At 50.1% G+C, this 22,460-nt stretch overlaps 1 protein-coding gene across 2 annotated transcripts; it reads right to left on the bottom strand.

The window, feature by feature from the left end:
- Nucleotides 1-721: 721 nt before the first annotated feature.
- Nucleotides 722-20,642, bottom strand: DLST (dihydrolipoamide S-succinyltransferase). Of its 2 annotated transcripts, XM_048852248.2 has the most exons (15): nt 20,489-20,642; nt 15,355-15,388; nt 13,824-13,872; nt 12,608-12,663; nt 12,096-12,170; nt 10,992-11,047; nt 10,096-10,207; nt 9,141-9,296; nt 8,734-8,819; nt 7,795-7,892; nt 5,704-5,834; nt 4,972-5,045; nt 4,142-4,225; nt 2,934-3,101; nt 722-2,295 (listed from the first exon to the last, which is right to left on the bottom strand). In XM_048852248.2, exons 1-15 carry the CDS (start codon nt 20,555-20,557, stop codon nt 2,161-2,163), a joined length of 1,383 nt encoding a protein of 460 aa, XP_048708205.1. In that variant the 5' UTR covers nt 20,558-20,642; the 3' UTR covers nt 722-2,160. The 2 variants fall into 2 exon arrangements, with proteins under 2 accessions (XP_048708205.1, XP_048708207.1); XM_048852250.2 differs by lacking the exons at nt 12,608-12,663; nt 13,824-13,872; nt 15,355-15,388; nt 20,489-20,642 and adding an exon at nt 12,472-12,601.
- Between the last annotated feature and the right edge of the window lie 1,818 nt (nt 20,643-22,460).

Genomic DNA, 22,460 nt, shown 5'->3' with positions numbered 1-22,460 from the left:
GTCACACCAAGGCAGACTGTCATGTCGGAGATTCAGCTTCTGGTTTTAATTTCTTCAGTTTATTCTTTTACCCTTCATTCTATCCTCTGCGAACCTAAATGTTCCTCTACCCACTCAGTGGGAGCGCCCTGAAAAGAGCAAATTAATGGCACCGCCATGCTAGAGCTTACTTCTCGGACTTTCCCCAAAAGCCAATAGCTCCAGCTCCCTCATTGCTTTGGAAACGCTGCTCCGCACAGCCATCATTTGTCAATATCCTGCCAGTACTGGGCTGTCGGAATGATCAGTTTTCTATCTGCAGTGGTCCCAGTGTCACAGAGTAGGAAAGGGATAATCCCTCTTTGTTACATTAGACCTCTGCATTTGCAGCCTAAAATGACACTGCAACCATAACTCCCTGCAAGTTCCTGTCTAGTTGGGGTTTGACTGAACAGGGGTCTTGGACCCCTAACAGTCAATCATGGAACCAAACAAGCACCTGTGTTTCTCATTCCCATAGCAGAAACAGGCAAAGCTCTGAACTTGCCACAGCAGCAGAGATAGTCAAGCTAATGCCCATGGCATGATGAGAAACAAGAGTTGATGCTGCTACAGACAGGCAAATAGAGCTGCACATCTGACCCGGTGATCGGAGAAGCCCCACTACATGATGAGTGAGGTGGCCACTCTAGGCTATGTACCCCTCCCCCCCACCTATCTAAGCCCTCAGACAAAAACAGGCTTGCAGAGTTAATGAATTTATTCCCTTGACAAAAAAAGGCCATAAGAGGGACCTGGTGCAGAGAATGCAGTCAGAAAAATCTTGCCTCAACTTCCATCATCACAGTGGTGGCAAATGCCCTGGTGCAGGGCCCAGCACCAGATTCCCCTCTGTGGGGACTACTCTTCCCATGGTGCTTCCAGCTAGTTTCTTGCACCAAGTCAGGGACACAGATTCAAAACCCAGCGCCAGCATGTACACACTCCTGCTCCCCTTCCCCACCCCGCTACACCCCACCGTTAGATCATTTCCCTGGTTTATGTCTTTAAAACCCATTGCGTTAAATACTTTAATTACAAGTTGTGTAGGGGGTGAGAGTAATAGACCTGGCAGGGACTCCAAGAGCCCCTCGCTCACCGCTACATATGCACGCTATGTACTAAGGATATGCCCCCACATACCAGCAGCCTGGGGCTAGGATGCAGGGGCCCTTTGCCTAGCTGTCTCACAGCAGGGGGCAGGCCAGGCCATTGCAGACAGGAAGCTGATGGTTTCACCCATCAGCACTGGGCTGTAATTCAAAGGCAGCTGCAGGGGGGGTATTTCTTATCCTAACTGCTGACAGGTAGTGGCCTAAGCCCAGGGGTGGCCCATAGGGTGCAGCAGGGAATGGAGCTGCCTCCCCTGGTGGAGGTTGCTGACCCTGCCCTGCCAGACATCAGACATTCACACCATGTAGACCAGGCCAGAGAAAATGAACCAAACCTCAACACAGAAGAGGGTGGGAGGGGCTATTTCTGCCTTCCTGCCAGGGAAGGGAGGGAAACAGGTGCCTGAATTCTAATGGATGCGCCTCAGCTGCTAGTTTGAGGAGCAGGAGACAGCAGGGGAGGCAGACAGCCCTGGCAGTGTCCATGCCCCTGAGATCACCAGAACAGGGGGGAATGCAGGGGTGCGATCAAACCCTGCTACAAAGTCACCCCGGGGATCCCAGGCTGGCTTTGTGGGGTGGATGAGAGTGGGGGGTTTTCAAGTGGCAGGGACACACAAGGGCCTTTCCCTCCCTCCCAGTGCTGGAAGTAAACTTGAACTGGCACAGGAGCTGCTGGGGAAGGGCACCCTAGTGCAGTAGCAGGCTGCTTCTGCTGGAGGTGAGGTGCGCTCAGGTGCACGGGGAAGGAGGGGAAGGCGAGAGAGAGGCTACATAGGTGGTTCAGGAGAGCCCATGCCATTTGGTAGTTTGCCCAATGGATAACAGCCCAAGGGAGAAACTGAACCATCTCTCAAGGGAACAGGAAAGGAGGTAGGAGCTAACTCCAGAGTTCCCTCCAAGACCCCTCCAGACACAGGGGTGGGGAGGAGACTGGAATGAACTCCTGCTGGTTCCTGAATGCCCTATATTACCCCTGCTGGTGCTGCGTCCCTGCCCTGGTTGGCTTGTATGGGGTTAAGGCTGTGCTCTAGAGGTCCAGCAGCATCACGCGGGGATCCTCCACCACAGCCTTGATCTTGCGCAGGAAAGTCACTGCCTCTCTGCCATCAATCAGCCGATGATCGTAAGTCAGCGCCACATACATCATGGGCCGCACCTCAACCTGAGGAGGAGAAATGGAGCGAATGAGCTCAGCCCTGCCTCTCCTGTATGGGCTTCCATCCCACTTGAGAAAGACCCAGCTGTTCCTGCCCTGCATGATAGGGAGGGGGTGTAGCAAGATCACCTGCTCAGCAAGGTTTTTGCTTCTCCAGGAGAGAAGAGACAACAGCAAGCTGACAAGGCTCAGCTCCGCACCTTCCTTAAGTCATACACTAACTAAGCACAAGCTCTGGGTGGGGTTTTGCCAGGTACCAGGATATGCTGTTCAGGAGGGGAGCTAATGTCTAGCATGGAGACTGAAGGCACTCTCTCCAACAACATTAAGGGGATCCAGGAAATCCCTTTGCCAGCCACTGCATTGTGCATTGCTACCCACTGCCCCAGCGTGGAGGGGTGAGGGCTTGTCTGGGCCCCAACACCATGAATTAGCCCTATCGCCAACACAGACTGCTTAGAACCCTTTACAGGTCCCACTTAAGTAACTTTGCAAGAGGAAAGCCTTCTAGGAGGGCTTCCTCCACCCCATCTGGTGCAGCTACGACCAGGGTCCCCTCTGCTGCTGAACCCCTCACCTCTGCCCATTTAACTACACTGAATACAGCCCTTTGGAGCCTTCCATGCAGCTGCACCTACACCTACTTTGCCTCCAACAGCAACAGGCCTGTCAAAGATGCCATGCATGCCCAGTATGGCAGACTGGGGAGGGTTGATGATGGGCGTCCCAAAGAGGGACCCAAAGACCCCTCCATTGCTGATTGTGAAGGTGCCCCCATCCATGTCCTCAATAGCCAGCTCATTCTTTCGGGCCTGAAACAAGAAGAACAGGATCTTAGAAAGCAGCTCAAACTGAAGGCACCCAGGACACCAAAGAGGAGCAAAGAGACAGAGACTGGAGGTACTTGCTCCTCACTCACTACATTCATAGGGTGTGACCTTTTCTGAAAACTCCCCACAAGCAACAGGTGATGGAAAGAACTCCACTTGCCAGTTCAGATTTGCTAGTATAAATGTTTAGATGGGGTTACTTTCAAATATGGGCTCTGTCGCTTTAACATTATGGTTTAGCGAGATGCTGACACCACCTCAGCCAGGAAAGACAGTCAGACGGGTAGAGAGGAGGGGAGAATGCAGATTGAGAGGCAGTGACAAGTTCATAAGGCAGTGGTAGTACACCAGTGTGCAGGGGAGGCACTGAACTGTACTGGAACTTTCAATATGGTCCCACAGTTTGAACAGCTCCATGTCTCAGTTAATCAGGGGTCCATCTGCCGATCAACTGAATCAGAGACACGGCAGGACTGACAGACCACAAGGGACTGACAGTCACTAAAATTAGGAGCAGGTTATTGTCTTCTTCCTCTAGTAGAAGCACTTACAAGGTTTATCCCTTACTTTCACTGAGTTCCACCATTTGATTTGTGATAAGATTCTCTTGCCTTGATTTCCAGTAATCCTCTCATCTGGGGAATTACCTGCCTCCAAAGAGGTAAACAAGCTTTGATCTTAAGGAGAGGTAATGGGAGTAGGGGGATAGCAAGAGCCCAAGCATGCTTGGGAGTCTCAGTTAAAAGGGAAAGACTTAGAGGGATGTGTCCCGTAAGAAGAGGTCACAGGTAGGGCTGGCACCTAGTACAATGCACAGAAGATGCCTAAAGATAGGCAGAAAGTTAGAAGGGCCAAAGGTGAACCTGCACACAGAGTGAACCCACTTGTGCACAGCCAGCAGTCCCTGTCAGAAATCAATGCTGCTTCTGCCACGGATTGAGCTGGCTGCTCATTTCTTCCCTTCTGCGCCCCTCTCAGAAAGCCATGGCCAGCACATCCCCTACAGTCCCATCTCCTGTTACCTTCTCCCCTAGCTCGTTGATGGTTCGCTCAATGTCAGCAAAGTTCATAGTTTCTACATTCCTGATGACAGGGACCACGAGACCCTGTGAGGGAGCAAAGAGCCCAGTCAGAGTCAAATGTAGCAGCAAACAGGTGCATCTGAGCACAAAGACATGGGGAACCTGGTCTCAGGCAAAGGAAGTTACCACTGGAGTACACTCAACTTCCTGCCCTTCTGAACAGGAGAGATGGGAACATGAAGAGCAGAGCATGTCATTTACTCTTCCTCCCGTCACAAATCCAGAACTTCAACATCAGGCAACATTTTACCTCCCAAACTAGAGACAGCAGATCCACCATCCGACCTGGGGAGGGACTCCTCTCCTCCCTCCTTGGATGCATGCAGCACCCCTTCTCAGGGCCAACTAGGTCTGAAGTGGCAGTGTCCACCTGGGTGTTGTCCAGGGTTTACAGAGGCAGTAGTTTAGTATAGCAGGGCAGGCAACTATCTACACTGCTCTGTGGGTTGAAGGTTGGTCTCTAAAAAATGAAGCCAGGACACACCATTTCCCTCACTCCCAGGTGTGCTCATACCAGTGAGCCCACGACAGGGCCACCAACTTGGACTTTCCCAATAACCCATAAGAGCTGTGGTGGCCTTGTCCCCTGCCAGCTGGGCCAGTGGCTCGAGGCTCTCTTGCTGCAGGACCAGATGTGTTGGGCATCGGAGTTTCACGTGAGTAGCTTTTGCCATCCTAGAGTGCCATGGCTCCGTTTGCTTAGCTAACTGTATCACCCCTGCAGAACTAGGGCTGCAGTCTGGGCCAGGTAAAGAGCCCACAGGGCATACCCTGGAAGTTGCCACTGCAACACTGATATCCACATAGTCCCTGTACACCATCTCTTTGGTTGTGTCATCAATCACTAGGAGAGAGAGGAAAACAAACAGTTACACAGAGAAAGCCCAAGAGCCAGGACTCTGCAGTCATGAAGGGCCGGAAGTAGTCACACACCAAGAGCAACTTGCTCATCTCTCATTTCGATGCTTTTAAATGTAGTGCCAGGGGACAGTTAAGCCCCACTGCCTCTTCAGGGAAGCACCAGCACAGAGGTAAAGCTGGCTGGAGAGAGGGGGAGCTGGCTAGGATCAGCTCACTCCCCTGGGACATCCAACCTCCCCGATGTATTCCTCTCCCTTCATAGGCACAAATGATCCCCCAGGAGACACCTCTTAAGGGCCTGCCCTCCCCACACAATAGCCATTCCAGTGAAATATAGTAGGATATGTCCTCTACCAATGAGCAGCGCTGTGTTGGGATGCACCTTAATATACACGGCACCCACCCCGTCAGTTTTGAAAGCTCCTGCCTGAGTCACTGTGAAGGGGCCTTCCCAGCATGCTGGCTCCTTCCTGCATAAGTGAAACCACCTAGACTAATTACAGCCCAGAAGTATTCACAGCCTCTCCCTCTTCCCTATCTTTCACATGTGGGGATGTGGACCTCTGGAGCCTTTAGCTCCCTATAGGCTTAGCCACATGCTTCAGGAAGCCCCTTGTCTCCACACAGGCTGGCACACTCACCCGCATTCACGATGGGCTGCTCCTGCAAGGCAAAGGCTGCAGCTTTCACAAAGGCTGACATAAAGCCTAGTTTCAGGTTGTGCTTCTTCTGGAAGGAATCTCTGTGCCGGGCTCTCATCTCCTGGATGTTACTGCAAAAAAAAAAAAAAAAAAGACAACCATTACCACCAGGAATGGAGGGGTGAAGGGGAAAAGAGATTACTCACTTCTTCCATAACTGAAATTTCCTGTGTCAACAAACCTGCAACAACAAGTGTTCTATCCCAAAGCTGCTGAAAAATTCTGCCCCAAGTAACAGACTGGGCAACTTTTAGCTTGTTTCAAGATTGCTGTCAGAGAAGCTGCTTTAGGAACCCCTCCAGAGCCAGAAATCCAACAAAACCAGACGAAGCAGCGTAGCTCTGCTGTAGTTCCAAGGATGCACTGCCTGGCAGGAATGTGCTGTGCCCCAGATCTGTCAGAGCTCCAGGGCTGGTGTTACACAGAGCCGAGTCTTTGGCATCACAACCACTATCCAGCGTCTGGTGCTTTGGGCAGCATTTACAGGTGAACTGTGTGCTCATTCTCCAGGGGCTGCCCAGCAAATACTGTGGGGTGGGAGTGCCAAGGGTGAAGGGACAGAGAAGACTCAGCAGTGAAGCAGAAAAAAAGGAGCTTCAGTGCTGGTTTCAGGGGCAGCCCACATGTTGCTGCTCCAAGACCTGGCCCTCTTGCTCGGTGCTGACAGGCTGTATGCACATGAGATTTTGATCCCCCCCAGCAAGAGGCCTTCTCAAAATGCCACAGAGATGGCCTGAGCGCTGAGCACAGTGTCTGCTCTCCCCATCATGGAAGTAGCTAGTCCCCTCAGTCCCATAACTGGAATACAGACCAGTTACACAAACTGCACCGAGCAGCATAGCCTCAGCTCTGCCCATCCTGGGCTAACACCAGATACTTTGGAATTGTACCCCCTGCCCTGCCCCCTCTACAGACCATGTGTCTTTGAAGAGGCAGTTTTAGCAGGAGGTGGGGGTGGGGGCTCAATGGGATTAGAATGTTTGTTTTCCTGCACCTAACCTTGTTTAGGGCTAGGATTACTGCCCAAAGTCATTAGCGCCTCCCAAGACACAAGGGCTGCAGAAGTGAGGAGGAGGTTTGCTGAAAAACCGGCTCATTATGGCTTCCTCCTTTCAGACGCTGAGCCCCAGTGGGGAGCAGGAGGCCTCAGTGTAGGCCCTTGTGAGTCGGCAGCAGGGCATACAGCTAGAAAGGCAATCAATCCAAACCAGATTACTGGCTGCAACAAGAGCCCGAGGCTAGCGTAAAGCGACACCTCGATTAGCCTCGGAGAGGAGATAAAGCTGCAGCACTTCCCCTCCAATCAAGACTATTTTGCCAACCTTATCGTTCTGAGCCCCAAATATTTACATGTTTTGTCTTAAGAAGCAGAGTAGGATTTCACAGGGCAATTCAATTTGGGCACAATTTCCCTTAATGCACTGAAATCTAAGCTGCCCACCCTCCAAGCCCATTAGTGTGGTTGGCCCATGAGCACTTGGTGCAAGTCAAGAGAATCCCCACTGACTGAAAGAGATAGGGAAGGGATGCTGACCATCTTGGAAAGCTGCTCCACAAGACTGCCAGATCTGCTCTCTGCGAAGTGCACAGCTGGGGGGATGCCCACACCTGTAGGGTGAGCTTCTTGGACCTTACCTGTCCTAAGGTGACTCACATTCCAGTCTCCCCAGCAGTCACCTTAAGGGTTAAGAGGAAGCAGGAGACAGTCTTCATGTCGCCAGTAGCTAGAACACAAGCTGCTCCAGCTTTTCCAGCTCAGCACTACCCAGTCCTCAACCAAGAGCTTCACAGACGAGACCCCATGAAGTCCCAAGGACCTTGAGTGAACTACACACCTGCTCCTGGGACATCAGGATGGCCTGGAGAAACCTGCCCAGATGAGTGCAGTGAGAAACCTGACCACAGAAGCCCCAAAGTAACATTGCCCCAGCCTGCCCAAAAAGCGTGACCAGCGAGGTCCTTGCTGCTGGTTTGGATGCAATGAGGGAGGGGCCTCACCTTGCTGGGCAGAGGGAAGAGCATGGTCCTCACCTCATATCAATCTCATTGAAGGTGGTCAGCATGGCACATGTATTCTGAGCCTCTTTCAGGCGCTGAGCAATGCGCTGACGCATCCTGTTCATTTTCACCTGAAATTGAAGAGACAGAGTAAGAGCAGCAGAGCAGCCATAGGGTTAATAGAAAGGGGAGATGGCAGAGGAAAACCACAGGGCCCTCAGTCTTCCCTCCTGATGATTAGCAGCCTGTGCCTTGGGCTGAGCTGTTTACTTGATCACTCTGGACAGCGTGAGGTGGACCCATTACCTACACTTCAGTGGGCCCAGAGAGCTGCCACAAGGTCACTAGAGAGGCTTCCCAGCTCAGGAAATGGTTTGATTGAAAAACAGAACTGAATCATGACAAAGGCAGAATGTGGCACAGATCTGTGCCCCCCCGAAGCTCTGCTGAAGAGAAAGTTCCAGAGGCAGACCTGGTGGGTGGGCTAGCGTGATAACAGTAGCCTGCAGAGAAAACCACAGACCGTCCTGAGACGTTATAGTTTGGGCAGCTCGGCCACATTCCCTTGAGGTTTCACACCTACGGCCCTGGCAGCAGCAGCATTGCCTGATCTCTGCTGAGGACACGTGGGCAGCACAAAACCAGCCATTACCTAGTAGCGACACATCATATCCTGATATTCCCTTTTCCTGTCTAGAAGCCCTTACCCCTAAGGTAGTTGAGAGCAGGCCCTTCCTTAACCTCACCCTCAAAACTGCCTAGCCCCTACAGAGCAACTGGGCCAGAGCATTTCTCCAGCCACTACAACCCTTAATTGATCTGTATGTGAACATTCTCCTCCCAATGCACCTGGGCATGATCTTACCCACACAGTTTAGACAGGCTCCTCAAGGTTTACTCCAGAGAAAGGTCCTCGCCTCTGTTACCCAGCAAGGAAGGCACTTTGAGAAGCCCTGGTCCCTTGAACCTTACCCTATGTTCTGATCTGGCACCTTTGCTGGCCCCTGGCTCCACACCAGGAGCTGCCACTGGAGCTGCAGTCGGCTTCACCGCAGACACTGAGAGCAGAGAATACATATGTCAAGATGGGATCTTAAAACAGGGTTAGCCAGGTCCCTGCCAATAACAGCTTGATTATAGGCCCCTCCAAGCCCCGTGTTCAAGAAACAGGATATGTAAGCAGTGAACCATGGCCTGTGATTATGAGGTGGGCAGGCTCCAGGCTGACTGGAGATTTCAGACCTGGAGCGTACAGGGCAGCAAAGTAGAGAAGTTTCCATCTCAAACTTCAAGATTATTTTGCTGCCCTTAACTTTATTTCCTCTCCCCCTGAAAGGCAGGGTTTGCAAAAAGAGGACTGAACAAGGCTGCAGCCTCACCAGGTTTGGTATCAATGGGCTGTGTTGACACAGGGGGCACTGGAGGCATCGTAGTGGGGATTGGCTCTGCAGGGGGAGCAACGGCAGCAGCCACAGGCTCAGGTGCAGGGGCTGCAGCAGGAGGGGCCACTGCTGGTTTGGCCTTGGTGGGAGCAGCTGAAAGACAGAAATGAATAATAATTGTAAGTGCAGTTGCAGTCTGGAACGTGAGACAGCCATGTCCAGGCTCTCACCTGCCCGCATCTGGCCAGTTATTAACATTCACCCTTCCGATTCTCAGAGTGCATTTCAGTGTTATAAAAACTAGAGGATGCTCCTTTCAGCTCAGGAACTACTAAGGGGATCCCAGGCTGAAGCTGGGGCCTCAAATATTTATGGTACAGTAATGCTCAGAGGTTCCCTATACCACAGGGCAGAGAGTTCCACAACCTAATTATGTTTTCAACCTATTTAAATTTGCTTCTTTTAACCTAACTGAGTGTTCTTAGTTTTGTATTAAAAGACAGGGGAGACAGTAACTACTTCTTCGTCTGCAGGAGACTGATCTTTACCATATAAATGTATTCTCTTCTCCCTTTATTCTCCTTTCCACCTAGAGTCTACTAATCTCCAGCCTATGCACAAACAACACAGGACTCCCATTGCCCTTCTCCATTTCCACTCTCCACTGGAGAACCCAGGAGGGGACATCACTTCAGAGAATGACCATGATACTATATATCCCCTTCACAATGCAACGTGCATCTCAAAGTGTCACTGCACATTCTCACACACTACCTGTCCAATGCATGGGTCTTATCACTGCACAGGAGATGGAATACCGAAGAGAGCTGGTTCGGAGTTCTTGGGTAGGGGAGCGTTAAGGGGATTCTAATGTCTCACTTCCTGCCCCGTCCATCCCCAGGGAGCTGACAAAGACAGAAAACTCTGGACTTAATACATGTTCCTGACTTACCTCCACTTTTCCTGAGTTTGAACAGAGGGGTCCCTCCTTCCACTTTCCCCCCATCAGGTACTAGAAGGGCTTCAATCACGCCAGCTGCCGGGGATGGAACCTGCACTGATGTCTGCAAAACGGAGAGGAGTAAAATCCCCCCTGGACATTGAAAGTGAACAGATATCCAAGTAGGAGACCCTTGTCTCTAACAGGGGGCATGAAGGGGAGATGTCCTGTGTTCCAGATTTCACACCACGAGGGGAACCAGAGCTTTGCATTGCCCCTTTTGCACAGGCACCATCTCACCTTTTAAAAAAAAACAAAAAACTGCTGCGATTTTTAACCTTTAAAAGAAGCCAGCAGCATAAAAGCCTGATCCACTTGCCTCATTACAAAGGGAACAGCATGAAATGGGGCTGAAGTACAGCAAGCTGCCTTCCTGGCAATGACACAGGAAACACAGCTCCCAGGGATTTAGGGGCAAGCAAGCAAGCACTTTAAAATAAAATAGTCGGAGGAAAATTCTTTTAAAAATTATTCTAGGTAACTTAAGAGCCGAAGTGACACACTTAAACTAGCCATTTTTCTAAGATCTGAATTTACCCTACAGTCTCTGATTTCTCCTGTATTTAAATAAAAGCAGATTTCTTAAGTCCTGCTATGTAGACTGGAGTACCTGATGGGAAGTATCAGTAAAATGGCAGCCCCCACTGACAGACACCAGCACCATCAAATGACCAGAGAGAAGAGAAACTAGCAAGGATTTCACTAATTTAAGATACAGTCAGCGTTTATACTAAAGAACTGAAGGTTTTAAACTGTGAAAGGACCAGTGGCACAGGCAGGGCCTGTAGTCCTGTGGAACACAGACCTGGGAAAGGGAGTAGAAGGGGGCCAGTACAGAACACTCCTACCTTGTCTGTTTCAATCTCACACACCACTTCGTCCTCTGCCACTGTGTCTCCAACAGCTGAACAACATAAGAACCACTGTGAGCACGGAGCTGTGCTCTGGCCTCCCCTTCCAACCCACAGCACAGTCTCCCAGTAATCCAGAATTTTCACACTAGACTTGCACGACCTTTCCTGGGTGAAGCTGAAGAGATCTACTGCACATTCAGGTTCTTCCTGATCCTAGTTCAGGTATCTCTCTCCCGTTTCATCCTTCTACACCAGAGGTGAGCAAACTTTTTAGCCCGAGGGCCACATCTGGGTATGGAAATTGTATGGAGGGCCATAAATGCTCATGAAATTGGGAGTTGGGGTGTGGGAGGGGGCTCCAGACTGGGGCAGAGGGTTTGGGGGGAAAGGGCTCCGGCTGACGGTGTGGACTCTGGGGTGCTGGAAGGTGGGACAGAGGGGTCTGAAGGGCAGGAGGGGGAATCAGGGCTGGGGCAGGAGGTTGGGGAGCAGGAGAGGGTTGGGGGACAGGCTCTGGGAGGCACTTACGTCAATCAGCTCCTGGAAGTAGCGGCATGTCCCCCTTCGGATCCTACGTGGAAGCGCGGCCAGGTGGGTCTATGTGCTGCCCTGTCCACAGGCACCGCCCCTGCAGCTCCCATTGGCCGCAGTTGCTGGCCAATGGGAGCTGCGGGGGTGGCGCTTGGGGCAGTGGCAGCGTTCAGAGCCCTCTGGCTGCCCCTACATGTAGGAGCCGGAGGGGGGACATGCTGCTGCTACGGGGAGCAGCGCAGAGACCGCTTCCCAGCAGGAGCTCAAGGGTCGGATTAAAACATCTGAAGGGCTGGATGAGGCCCCCAGGTGGTAGTTTGCCCACCCTGTTCTACACCATGGACAGGGTGGCCCTTAGACAGGCAGTGATAGTGCCAAGAGTTCTTTGCCCCATGGAAAGTGTAGTTATCACACATGAGTTATCTGCCTCATCCTTCCCAGGCTGAAAGGCATTAAGAAGCAGAACTTCAGCCAACCAGCTACAAACTGTGCCCAGGGCTGCCCCATGGAAGCATGGAAAAAATGCAACAGCAATGCAAAGTCAATGGGGATGGGGCAACTTCTTACCTTTCTCCCACCTGACATCTCCCTCTGTGACTGATTCTGCAAATGCCGGTGTGTTAATTGTAATCACGTCATCCCCTGTGGTGGTGGAGGGAGAGAGAAAGAGAGAGAAAGCCAGCCTGGCACACACATTCAGAGCTCAGTGCACACACTCAAACACCTCTCCATTTTGGACACTGGGAATTGCCTGGAAAGGGGCAACCCAGTGGTTGTCAGATTAAGTGAGGAAGAAGGGCAACACCACACTTTTTGACAGCTAGTCACACAGAATAGAGCTTCTCCCATGGACAAGAAGTCACACAGTACCAGAAACACCCAACACAAGAAAGCAACACACTACAATAGGGCTGAAAGCGCAAACCCAACCCCCACCACTCACCCATGGAGGATAGAGTGAAGCGTGCATAGATCAAGAGTGGAAAGGCTGGCTCAGTTGTGGCACAGGGCCACGTGAACTCCAGTCAGAGGGGAGCAGACCAATTAGCCCCACTGGTTCCTGGTTCTTAGCTACTTACTGCACACTGCTGTGATTCTGAAGTAACGGACGGAGAAGACACTGGAGGTGTTTACCCTGGAAAAACAGAGAGAGAGATGAACACAGAATGAAAAGGCCTATGGTGTGGTCAGCCCAGGCCCCCCAAGGACAGCTGAATGAGGGGCAGAGTTTACACTGGCTTGCTCCAATTGATCAGAAGGCCACTCAGCTGCCCTAATGATGCATACGCAGTTGCTCCAAGGGACATTTACATATTGATTTATGCTGTAGTAACCCTGCTAGGCACCCAAAGGAAACTGAGCAGCCTGCTACCTTTGGGGGGCCAAGAAATCCAGGGACAACAGGCATGTACAGAATTCGATTCCAAGCATGTACCCCAGTAATGGCTGTGTTAAACAAATCAGCAGACAGAAGTCTTGGGGCTTCAGAACCTGCCAAAGAGCTGACCCATAGTCCAATCCCATACCCTTGGCTAGTGCAATAGTGATTTGTTCGTTTCTAATTTAGGAGCATCAGCACTACAAGGGGTGCTTCAAGAGTGACATTACCACAGAAAGCCTGACAGCCACAGTCAGACACTTCTGACACCCCCCTTCAAGGGGAGCCAGACATCCCAAGTGCTCTAAAGAGATGCCGCAGAAGTATCAATCTCATCGAGAGCTAACACATTTGGGAAGCAAGAGTGAACATGTTCTAGCACTACCACAGATTCTTGCAAAGCAGGTCACACAAAGTCAGCACACACGGCCCGGTGTGTAATGCTGTGGGCTCCCAGGGGAGGGAGGCAGGCTGTGTCTGGGAGAAGTACCAAGACCACCCCAGCAGTGCAGACCTTGCCCTCACATTACTTGCTCCGGAACCATCCCACTTCTCTTCAAGGAGAATCTGTCTCACTGTGCTTCCAGTAGGTCCCTGCTGGGAGGCCACCACTAAATACCACAGTGATAGGCATAGCATTAGTGAGAACATGAACAGGTGGATACATGAATTATCCTCTCCCCCTCACCATTGACCTCTTCATTCTTGTCCCTTCCGTGTTTAGGTAACGTTCTCAATTCCTGGCCCCTAAAAGCCAGAGAGCACACATTTCCTGAGACTAGCCCTGAACCCCTATGATGTGCAGAGGGGTTGATGACAATTAGATCAGACACACCATCAGATACCAGGGCTAGGGCTAGAGCAGCCCCTCCCCTTGACATGCTGCAGCAGGCCTTAGCTTTTCCATGCATACTTACACAAGCTTGCTGCTGTTGGTGTAAGCCAGCCCCTGGCTCCGAGATACACCTGCAAGGTAGAAACCACTTCAACTGAAAACCTCATTATCCTATAGGCAGCTACCCAGCCATACACCCACCACAAAGAGGAGGGTTTATAAGGTTAGAAACAACTCAAAGAGACCCTTCCAAGCATGCTCAGTGGAATCTATTGAGATGTTAACAGAGCCTAAAGAAGCCCCATGCCATTGCTGCCCATCCTGATTGAACGTGGGGCTGCAGCTGGGACAGGGTGCAGTTGGAGGCTGTACAGAGGCCCCTCTATATCAGCTGTCCCACTCAGAGCCTGTCAGAGTATAACAGCAAGCTTTGTTTTCATTTAGATTCCAACAAAAGAAAAAACACTCCTGCTCTGGGATCTAAGCTCCGCTGGATCATTTTTGAAGGGCAGGATATAAACCAGCAGATGTCCCAAAGCCAAAGAATTTAGGAAATGGCCAACTAGAGAGAGAAACCAAACCAAATACCCCCTGGCAAGGACCTTGCCTGGGCAATGCTAAAACAGGGAGCTCCAAATAAGGATAGGACAAGAGCCCCTTGATCCCCAAGAGGCACCCACAGGAAAACCTGTGGCCCTGTGAGAAGCACAGACAGGAAGAATCTCCCATAAAGAAAATTGCTTTCTGAAAAAGCACTGGAGAGGAAGGTTGTTCCCTCCTGAATTATTTCTCAGCATTTCTTAAACCTTGTAGGCTCCACCATATTCATACACTCTCTGGTTTCAGGATGGAGACTAAGCAACCTTTATCATATACTTCTAATCCTGACCTTTGCCTCTCCTGAGATACTGGGTAATTAAGATTCTGGCCTGATCTCAGATTAAGGAGACTTGGCATAGCAATCTGAGAACATACTGATATCCTCAGAGCTATGCAAGTGCAGAAGGGAGAGATCATTTCACTGGAAAATGATTCTGAAGAGGTAAGTTGCAACTCTGGCATTCTGTTCCCTGCTAAAATACATATTCCCTTTAAAGATCAAAAGCTTGGGGTTTATGACTATAGATGCTGAGCATGTTTAACTGTTGGTCAAAGCAGAACTGGAAAAATGGAAGGGTGGACATGGACTGTGCAGTCCAGAGCAAGAGAACTTTGGGATCCAGTTCAGGCCTTCAGGAAGAGCTCTGAGGGACTCATTCACACTAGATTCTGAAAAAAATGTACTGTAAACTTTAAAATCAAGCACCATTATCTCCAATGAGCTTATTTAGGAGTTACACTCAATCTCTCTGTTGCCTTTGGGAATCTTCAATTTAGTTGAATGGACTGATTATCATTTATACTAGCTCATCAGTCACCTGTGGAAACACACAACTTGTTTCACTTCTGATTTAATTTAATTTGTAACTTTATGATGATTTTTGAGGATATATTTGGCTCTGATAGCTCCAGTTTATTTCTATCAGCAGCTCTGGTTAGTTTCTCTTCCCTTTGCCTGTGCAGTTATGAAATGAAATAAAATACAAGTTGTTAATCCCAAGTGTAAGACTCACCGGACAGAGAGCGTCTCCCCAGATTACAGTTCCCCTGTCAGAGAGAAGAGGGACACTATCAGACTTGCAAACAACAGGAAGAACCAGCTCCCAAGGTTACTATGTTTTCCCCAGGATTCTGGGCTATAACCTGAACCAATAGGTGGGAGACAGTTCACATGTCCCAGTATGTGAGCATGTTATTGCATTGCAGCACACTCTAGTCTATAAGAATCTTTCAAATACTCTGACATCTATTTCCATAGAAAAGGGTCTGGGAAGCAAGAAATTAAACTCAGATTCCTTGGCTTCCACCTGCATCTCCTGCTCTTATGTCCTTGAAAAGGGATATTCACTGCCTGTGGGTAAGGAACAGGTTCCTGAAAGCCCCATGCACCTCAGATTTGCCATTGCACAATAAGGCAACTTGTAGCGATGTTAGAATTGCAGGAAGTGGCAGCTCCAAACTGTTGGCTCCCACAGCCTCAACAGCTCCAACTTTTGGTGTCCCTTTTTTTTAATTTTTAGCTAAAGAGCCTTTGGGTGAAATCCTGGCCCCACTGAAATCAAAGGCAAAACTCCCAATGACTTCAATGGTGCCAGGATCTCCCACTTTGTAACATTCCATTTAAACCCCAGTAACTCATTAGAAATTTTCCTAACTCAGGTCAACCTTATTTTTAAAACAAAAACAAATTTCAAGGTGATGTTATACAAGATCCCTGCCCTACTAAGTATTCAGAGTAGCAGCCATGTTAATCTGCATTCACAAAAAGAAAAGGAGTACTTGTGGCACCTTAGAAACTAACAAATTTATTTGAGCATAAGCTTTTGTGAGCTACACTCATATTCAGATAGCACCTTCCAACCTGGAGCACCCCAGAACTCCTAGAACCTATACATAAGGATCACTTCAACCACCACTGAAATGGAGCCGGCTCTGGGATGGGACATGACAAAGCATCACTTCTCATTAGTCAAGGCAGGAAATGAAAGAATTCTATTTCAGTTAAATCTCAACTTCTGAGGGAGAGGAGAGTTTGTAGATGAAACCTGCCTCCAACCTCAGCAAGACACATGATATCAGCTATAACTGGGCACTGACTCGTGGGCATTATGTCTCACATAGACATATTTCTGAAAATATTTACAGATCAGATAACACAAACTGCCAGGACTGATAAGACGTTACAGATGCATCAGAGTCCACAGGAATTGACACTTTATAGAAGATGGAATATAAATGGAACATTTTATACTGTGAAAAACTGGCAGAATGAAATACAAGGAAACTCAGTCTGGGGCTTTGGTGACTGGAGCTCTGCAGCTTTCACAGCTTAGTCACGAGTACTCCCTTATGGATTTACAGCCTCATGTTACATGGCTCCCTAAACATTTATATACATATCTAATATACTGAGCAAAGCGAGCTCCCTTCTGCCCACTGATGCCACTCTTGGGATACTTTGTGGCAGGGATAATCCTAGCATCCCCATCAGCATTTTTGTGAAGGAACAGGTTGTGTTGTCTCAGATTCTGTAGGAGCACCAGACTCCCATGTGTGCCTGCAGAGACCCTGCACTGCTAGGATCCAGCTCACTACAAGCATAGATTTTGGGAAGCTCATGCTACATTGGGTGGTTGTGAAAAACAAAATCCACAGATGGTACTTTCCACGGGAGCTGAGTCTGTGTGTGTTCTAAGAGCTGCTGTTATGCCCAGGGAAATTCTAAAATGCTCTAGCATAGCTGGACCACCCTACCCTAAAGAACTGAAGTCGTATGTAAGAGAAGAGGCAGAGGGCCTTACAGTGAGGGGAGAACATAAGAACGGCCATTCTGGGTCAGACCAATGGTCCATCTTGTCTTCTGACAGTGGCCAATGCCAGGTGTTTCAGAGGGATTGAACACAACAGGCAATCCTCCAATGATCCATCCCGTCATTCAGTCCCAGCTCCTGTCAGTCAGAGGCTCGGGACACCAGAGCATGGGGTTGCATCCCTGACCATCTTAGCCAATAGCCACTGATGGACCTATCCTCCATGAACTTATCTAATTCTTTTTTCATCCCCATTATAGTTTTGGCCTTCACAATATCCCCTGGCAACAAGTTCTACAGGTTGACCATGCATTGTGTGGAGACAGGTGGGAAGACATTCTGATTCAATATGTTGAGGGTCTGTATACACTGCACTGTGTTCCTTAGGGCTTTCTTGCGTCTACCCCTCAGGGGTGGTGTTCCAGAGCACCCAGCCTATAGCGGGTGTTTGGCAGGGGAGTCATTAACAGGCAACATCCCATTTCCAGAATAAATCTGTTGGGACCGCATCTACTCTCAGGGACACTTGGCATTAATGTCTGACTGAACAACTAATGCTGGCACACCCTTCACAGGAAAGTAGGGGCCTGAACAGGAAACAAGAGGTTTAGGTCTAGCACGCTGACCTTAGCACAATGGGTCTCTTAAGAGAGCCAGCCTTAATATGGAAGAGTGAACCACTAATACCTCCCCAGACCAAGCTACCAATTTATTTAATCTTTCCCTACCTCCACATAACTTCTCAGCACCGTTCAACATGATGGAACAAGTCTGACACCAGAGGCCCACCTATATGACAACCTCCTGCATCCTACCCTTTAGGAAACTGCCATACATCACAGCCGGTTTCTGTGTCTTGCCTCGGTATTGTTACTCAAGAGATGCTAGTAATTTCTACAGCACCTTAGGTGTTCATAAAACTTTACAGGCACATCACATTTGAACCCCCACTCTATGGAATACATAAACCCCAAGATGGGTGTGGGCATGCTGTGTGTCTGCGAATTCCCTCTACAGTCTCCTTATTCCTACCCTGGAAACAAGAGCCAGTTCAGATAAGAGCATTGAGAGAACAGAACCACGTCAGGCAAAGCCAGTTTCATGGCCCCAAGTGGAACTTGCATTAAACTGAATCTAAGGGCTGGACAGCTTTGGAAGTGGCATGACAGGGAGATCATAGAAGAGAGGAACCAGTGAAGCAGCTATCAGCCCTGTGGAAAAGGCTGCAGCCCACACATAGGAACTGGTGGAAAAGCTGCTTACACCAGAGATGGTTGCTGCACTAACAGGCAGGGCCAGCACAACTCATTGCTGCAAACAAAAGATGCACCCAGGTCTTCCACTTTACTCACTGGTTTCAATAGTCAGTAATTACACATAGCATCAGTTAGGTAGAGTAAAAGACAGATGCTAAGATGAGATGCAGACAGTAATGCTGAGCAGATGGAAGATATTGTTACCAAACTGGCAGCTTGACCTGTTCTCTGATTCCCAGTCCATCCAATTGCCAACCTCTCCACTAACTTATTTATGACCTTTTTTTGCATGAATCCAAAGGTCTCATTCACCTTGAATTCTGCCGCCTTCAGTGCTGTAGACTATGCTATCTTTCTTAAGATCCTCTCCTCTGTGGGCTTCTGGGGCCCTACCTGCTCAACCACTCGATAAGTGGTGGTTCTCCTCACTGTTGTGCCCAAGTGGCAGTGATCAATGCCTTTCTTTTCTTCCTCTCTCTCATCACTTGCATGTTCCCATGATTCCTATGCTGGCAACTCATCTCTCTTTTCTCCAACCCCACAGTGTTGCTCGTCTCTTCAAGTTCTCTTCCCACACGTCCTTTCTTCCTCATGTCAAAATCCAAACTTCTCTTCCTTCCCCCTTCCTCTATTCCTGCTGACCACTCCCCTATCCTCCAGTCACTCAAGCCCACAGCCCTGAGGGTCATCCTTGGCTTCTGTCCTCCACTCCTCCCATTAGACTGACTTCCATCAAATCCTGGTGCATCTCCCTCTGCATTTCCAAAAAATGCTTCTTCCTCCTTACTCCCAGTGTCAAAACTCTTTGTTTATGTCCCTATTCTCTCTTGCCTGGATGACCACCACCTCCCTGGCTTTCTCTCCTCTCCACTATATTCAACACACTAACCAAAATTATGTTCCTTGCCCAATGCTCTGATCATCTCCCACCCCAAACACATCTCCCATCTACTGTCTTCCTGGCTCATTCTACATCAAGTACAAATGCTTTGTCCTTGCTATCATCTCTCTGCCCTAACTACTCACCCATTACTGTAGTATACAATTGCCACTCCTTGTCTTCTGCTACACTTCCACTTATATTTTGCCAGCTTCTCCTACCATATCTTCCCACAACATTGCTTTTGGAACAGAGATCAGTCCTTGTGTGCCTGTAAAGTTTTATGAACACCTAAGGTGCTGTAGAAATTACTAGCATCTCTAGAGTAACAATACCGAGGCAAGACACAGAAACTGGCTGGACAGAGAACAGATACAAGGAGGGGAGGTACCTGTGTACTAAAGGGAATATGTATTAGGAGAGCAGCATATAAGTGGGTAAAAACAATCCTGATATCAGATAGCTACAAAAATGTTTATGGTTGCATGGGCTGTGCCTTTCTATTTATTTCATGGAGGATGACCGCCTGACAGCAGCACTGCCCCCGTGAACAAGAGGCTGTCCCTATAACTCCATCTCAGGAGGGCTCCTCCAGCTTGTCACAGCTGCCTGCTCCCGATATGAGCCACAGCGATAGCGTCAGCCTGCCCTGCATTTGCCCTCTCAACTCCCTGTCTGGTTGGGGTTGACGTGGCCCTGCTCGCCCAAACGGTGCAGCCTGTGGCTATGCTCAGGACTTACTCCACCAGCCCAACCCTGATGGGTCCGCACTCAGATACCCCAGGCCATTCAGGACTCCTGCTTTCGACTGGCAAGTGAACACGGCCCCGGGGTGTAGGGCTTCCCCCAGCTACCATTCCCCACGCCAGGCCGGTCCACCGACAGACCCCAAGAGGGACTTGTCCCCCCGCCAGCTCCTTGTCCGGAGTGACCCTGGCAGGGGCCCCCGCCGGGGCGGGGTTGTGGGTCACCTTCCCCTGAGGCTGGCGGGGCGCACGGCAGGAAGCCCGTGGGGGCCCCACGGGGGAGCGGCTGATGGGGGCGGGCTGGGATGCCGGCGGGGGGAGCGGGCACAGGAGTTCTCCGGGAGACGGCCCAGCACGGGGCCGTGACACCGCGTCCCGGTGCCCTTGGGGCTGCGGCGGCGGCGGCTGCTGCCCGTCCACCCCTCTTCCCCCCTGGGCCCCCCCACGGGCGGTACCTGCCGGAGGGCGCAGAGCGAGCGGCCGAGCGCCCCGCTCAGACAGCGGGACCGGGACAATAGCAGCATCGCGGCGGCAGCAGCGACGGCAGGAGGAGCCGGAGGGCGGACACCGGAACCAGGCCCGGCGCAGGCCGGAAGCGGGCCGGGGCGGACCAACCGCGGGTGCAGCTGGGGGGGGGGAAGGGAGCGTTACAAGGGGACCGTACCAACCATAGGGACGGAGAGGGGAGAAACTGAATTACCCTCAACGAGGAGCACAACCGATCCAGAGGGGCCAAGCTGGTGGGAGCAGAAGAGGATGGCGGGACGCGTGAACCACCCCGAGGGGACATGGGGGATGTGGGAGCTGAACCACCCCGAGGCGGTGTGGGGAGCGTGGGGACTGAACCACCCCGAGGGGTCCCATGAGGTGCTGCTGGACCGCCCTGTTATTGGTTGCAGGGCAGTGATGGGCAGAGCCATGCTCAGGCCAGGATCGCTGGTGCTGTTTGCTACACAGACAGGGTCCCTGCTCCAAAGAACACACGGAAGCGGAGTGACACCTGCAGGGTGTGTGCAGGATACTGAATGGATAATGTGCCCGACCCTCCCCCCCCCCATCATCCCTATCCAGTTGAGTTCTCACAAGGCTGGTGTCAGCAGTGGGATGGGAGGAGGGTTTGATAGAGGGGAGTGCAGGGGCCTGATGGATCAGCTCAGGGAGGGTGGCCTGTATGTAATGAACTGGTTGTGTGAGAAGCTGACAGACGGGTGGACAAGGCGGGCATAGTTGGTGGAGCAGAGGGGGCTGGGATCATAATCAGAGTCAAGGGGGAGATGAATAGGGGAAGGGCAGAAGAGCCATTCAAATGGGGACAAGAAATTGGAACCTGATGAAGTGACACCGGGGGAGCCCTTACAGGGATGCAGAGATGGGAATGCTGTGGTCAGTGACCAGCCAGGAAGGTGATCTTAGCAGTTGTTATTTGAATGGACCAGAAGGTGCAATATGGCTGTCAGAGAGGAGGAAGAGGTTATAGTTAGGAAGATGGGATATAAGGGGGTAATGGAACTGAACAAAGTAAGGGTAAAACTTATCTGTTCAGAAGACCGAGAGTTCCCAGGGGCCAATCCAAGGGAATAAAACAAACTCCCACAACAATTGAGACCCATCACAAACCTCAGACTTTCCATTCCAAGTTCAATGAGCACTTCTGCAACTTTCTGTTTGCTAATATAAACACATAGTGCAGTGTACCTCTCTTACATTATTATATACACAGAAATACCCTGCCCCCATATCTCCACACACAATTATTTCTGGAGAGAAGAAGAGAGAAAGAAAGAATCACACATGACAGATGCTATTCATTTTGCTCACTGTACTTCTGAAAGGTGCTCAGATGCTATAGGGATGAGGGTGATATAAGAACCTGAATAGGGTCTGGATGAAAATTTTAATTATGGAAGAAGAGGCAAATATTTATGATTTATAATCACAGGCACTTTCCTTTCATTAGGAGGATCCCAAAGGCCTATAAAAACATTATCCACAATTTACAAATGGGGAAACTGAAACTCAGAGAAGTGAAGACTTTCCTAACATCACAGAGAGTCAGTGACTGAACAAGGAATGCCTCTCAGGAGCCTTGACTCCTAGTCCATTATTTCTGACTAACACACCACGTGCTCTCTTTTAGCTAGGAACAGGACCCAAGAATTCTGATTGCCAGATCCTCTGCTCTAGCCACTAAATCAGAGATCAGAGGTTCTCAAAGAGGTCCATGGAGTTCTTGCTTGTGGGCCACAAAAAGCAGGCTGGTTAAAGTTGCTATTAAACCTCCTTGTTTTCACTTGCTAAAATCACACTAGAGATAACTAGAATAAATTACTTTCTGGACATTACATTTGATATAAACAATTGCTGTATTTGCCACAAGCATGTTACCTGGTTAGAAATGGGAAGGGAGGTCATCTGCACAATTGCAAA

The sequence above is a fragment of the Caretta caretta genome, chromosome 6 (assembly GCF_965140235.1).
Source record: "Caretta caretta isolate rCarCar2 chromosome 6, rCarCar1.hap1, whole genome shotgun sequence".
NCBI classification, from domain to species: Eukaryota; Metazoa; Chordata; order Testudines; family Cheloniidae; genus Caretta; species Caretta caretta.
The sequence above is the reverse complement of the archived record's forward strand: the minus strand, read 5'-3'. Positions and strand labels throughout refer to the sequence as shown.

What these genes read in the sequence shown, in the direction of transcription:
- DLST (XM_048852248.2), bottom strand. Translation starts at nt 20,557, where the DNA reads ATGCTGCTATTGTCCCGGTCCCGCTGTCTGAGCGGGGCGCTCGGCCGC. An exon ending in TTGCAGTGGCAACTTCCAGG is followed by an intron (nt 4,226 to 4,971) that starts GTATGCCCTGTG and finishes GCTCCCTCACAG; the next exon opens with GGTCTCGTGGTCCCTGTCAT. An exon ending in CTGTTGCTGTTGGAGGCAAA is followed by an intron (nt 2,296 to 2,933) that starts GTAGGTGTAGGT and finishes TCTCCTCCTCAG; the next exon opens with GTTGAGGTGCGGCCCATGAT.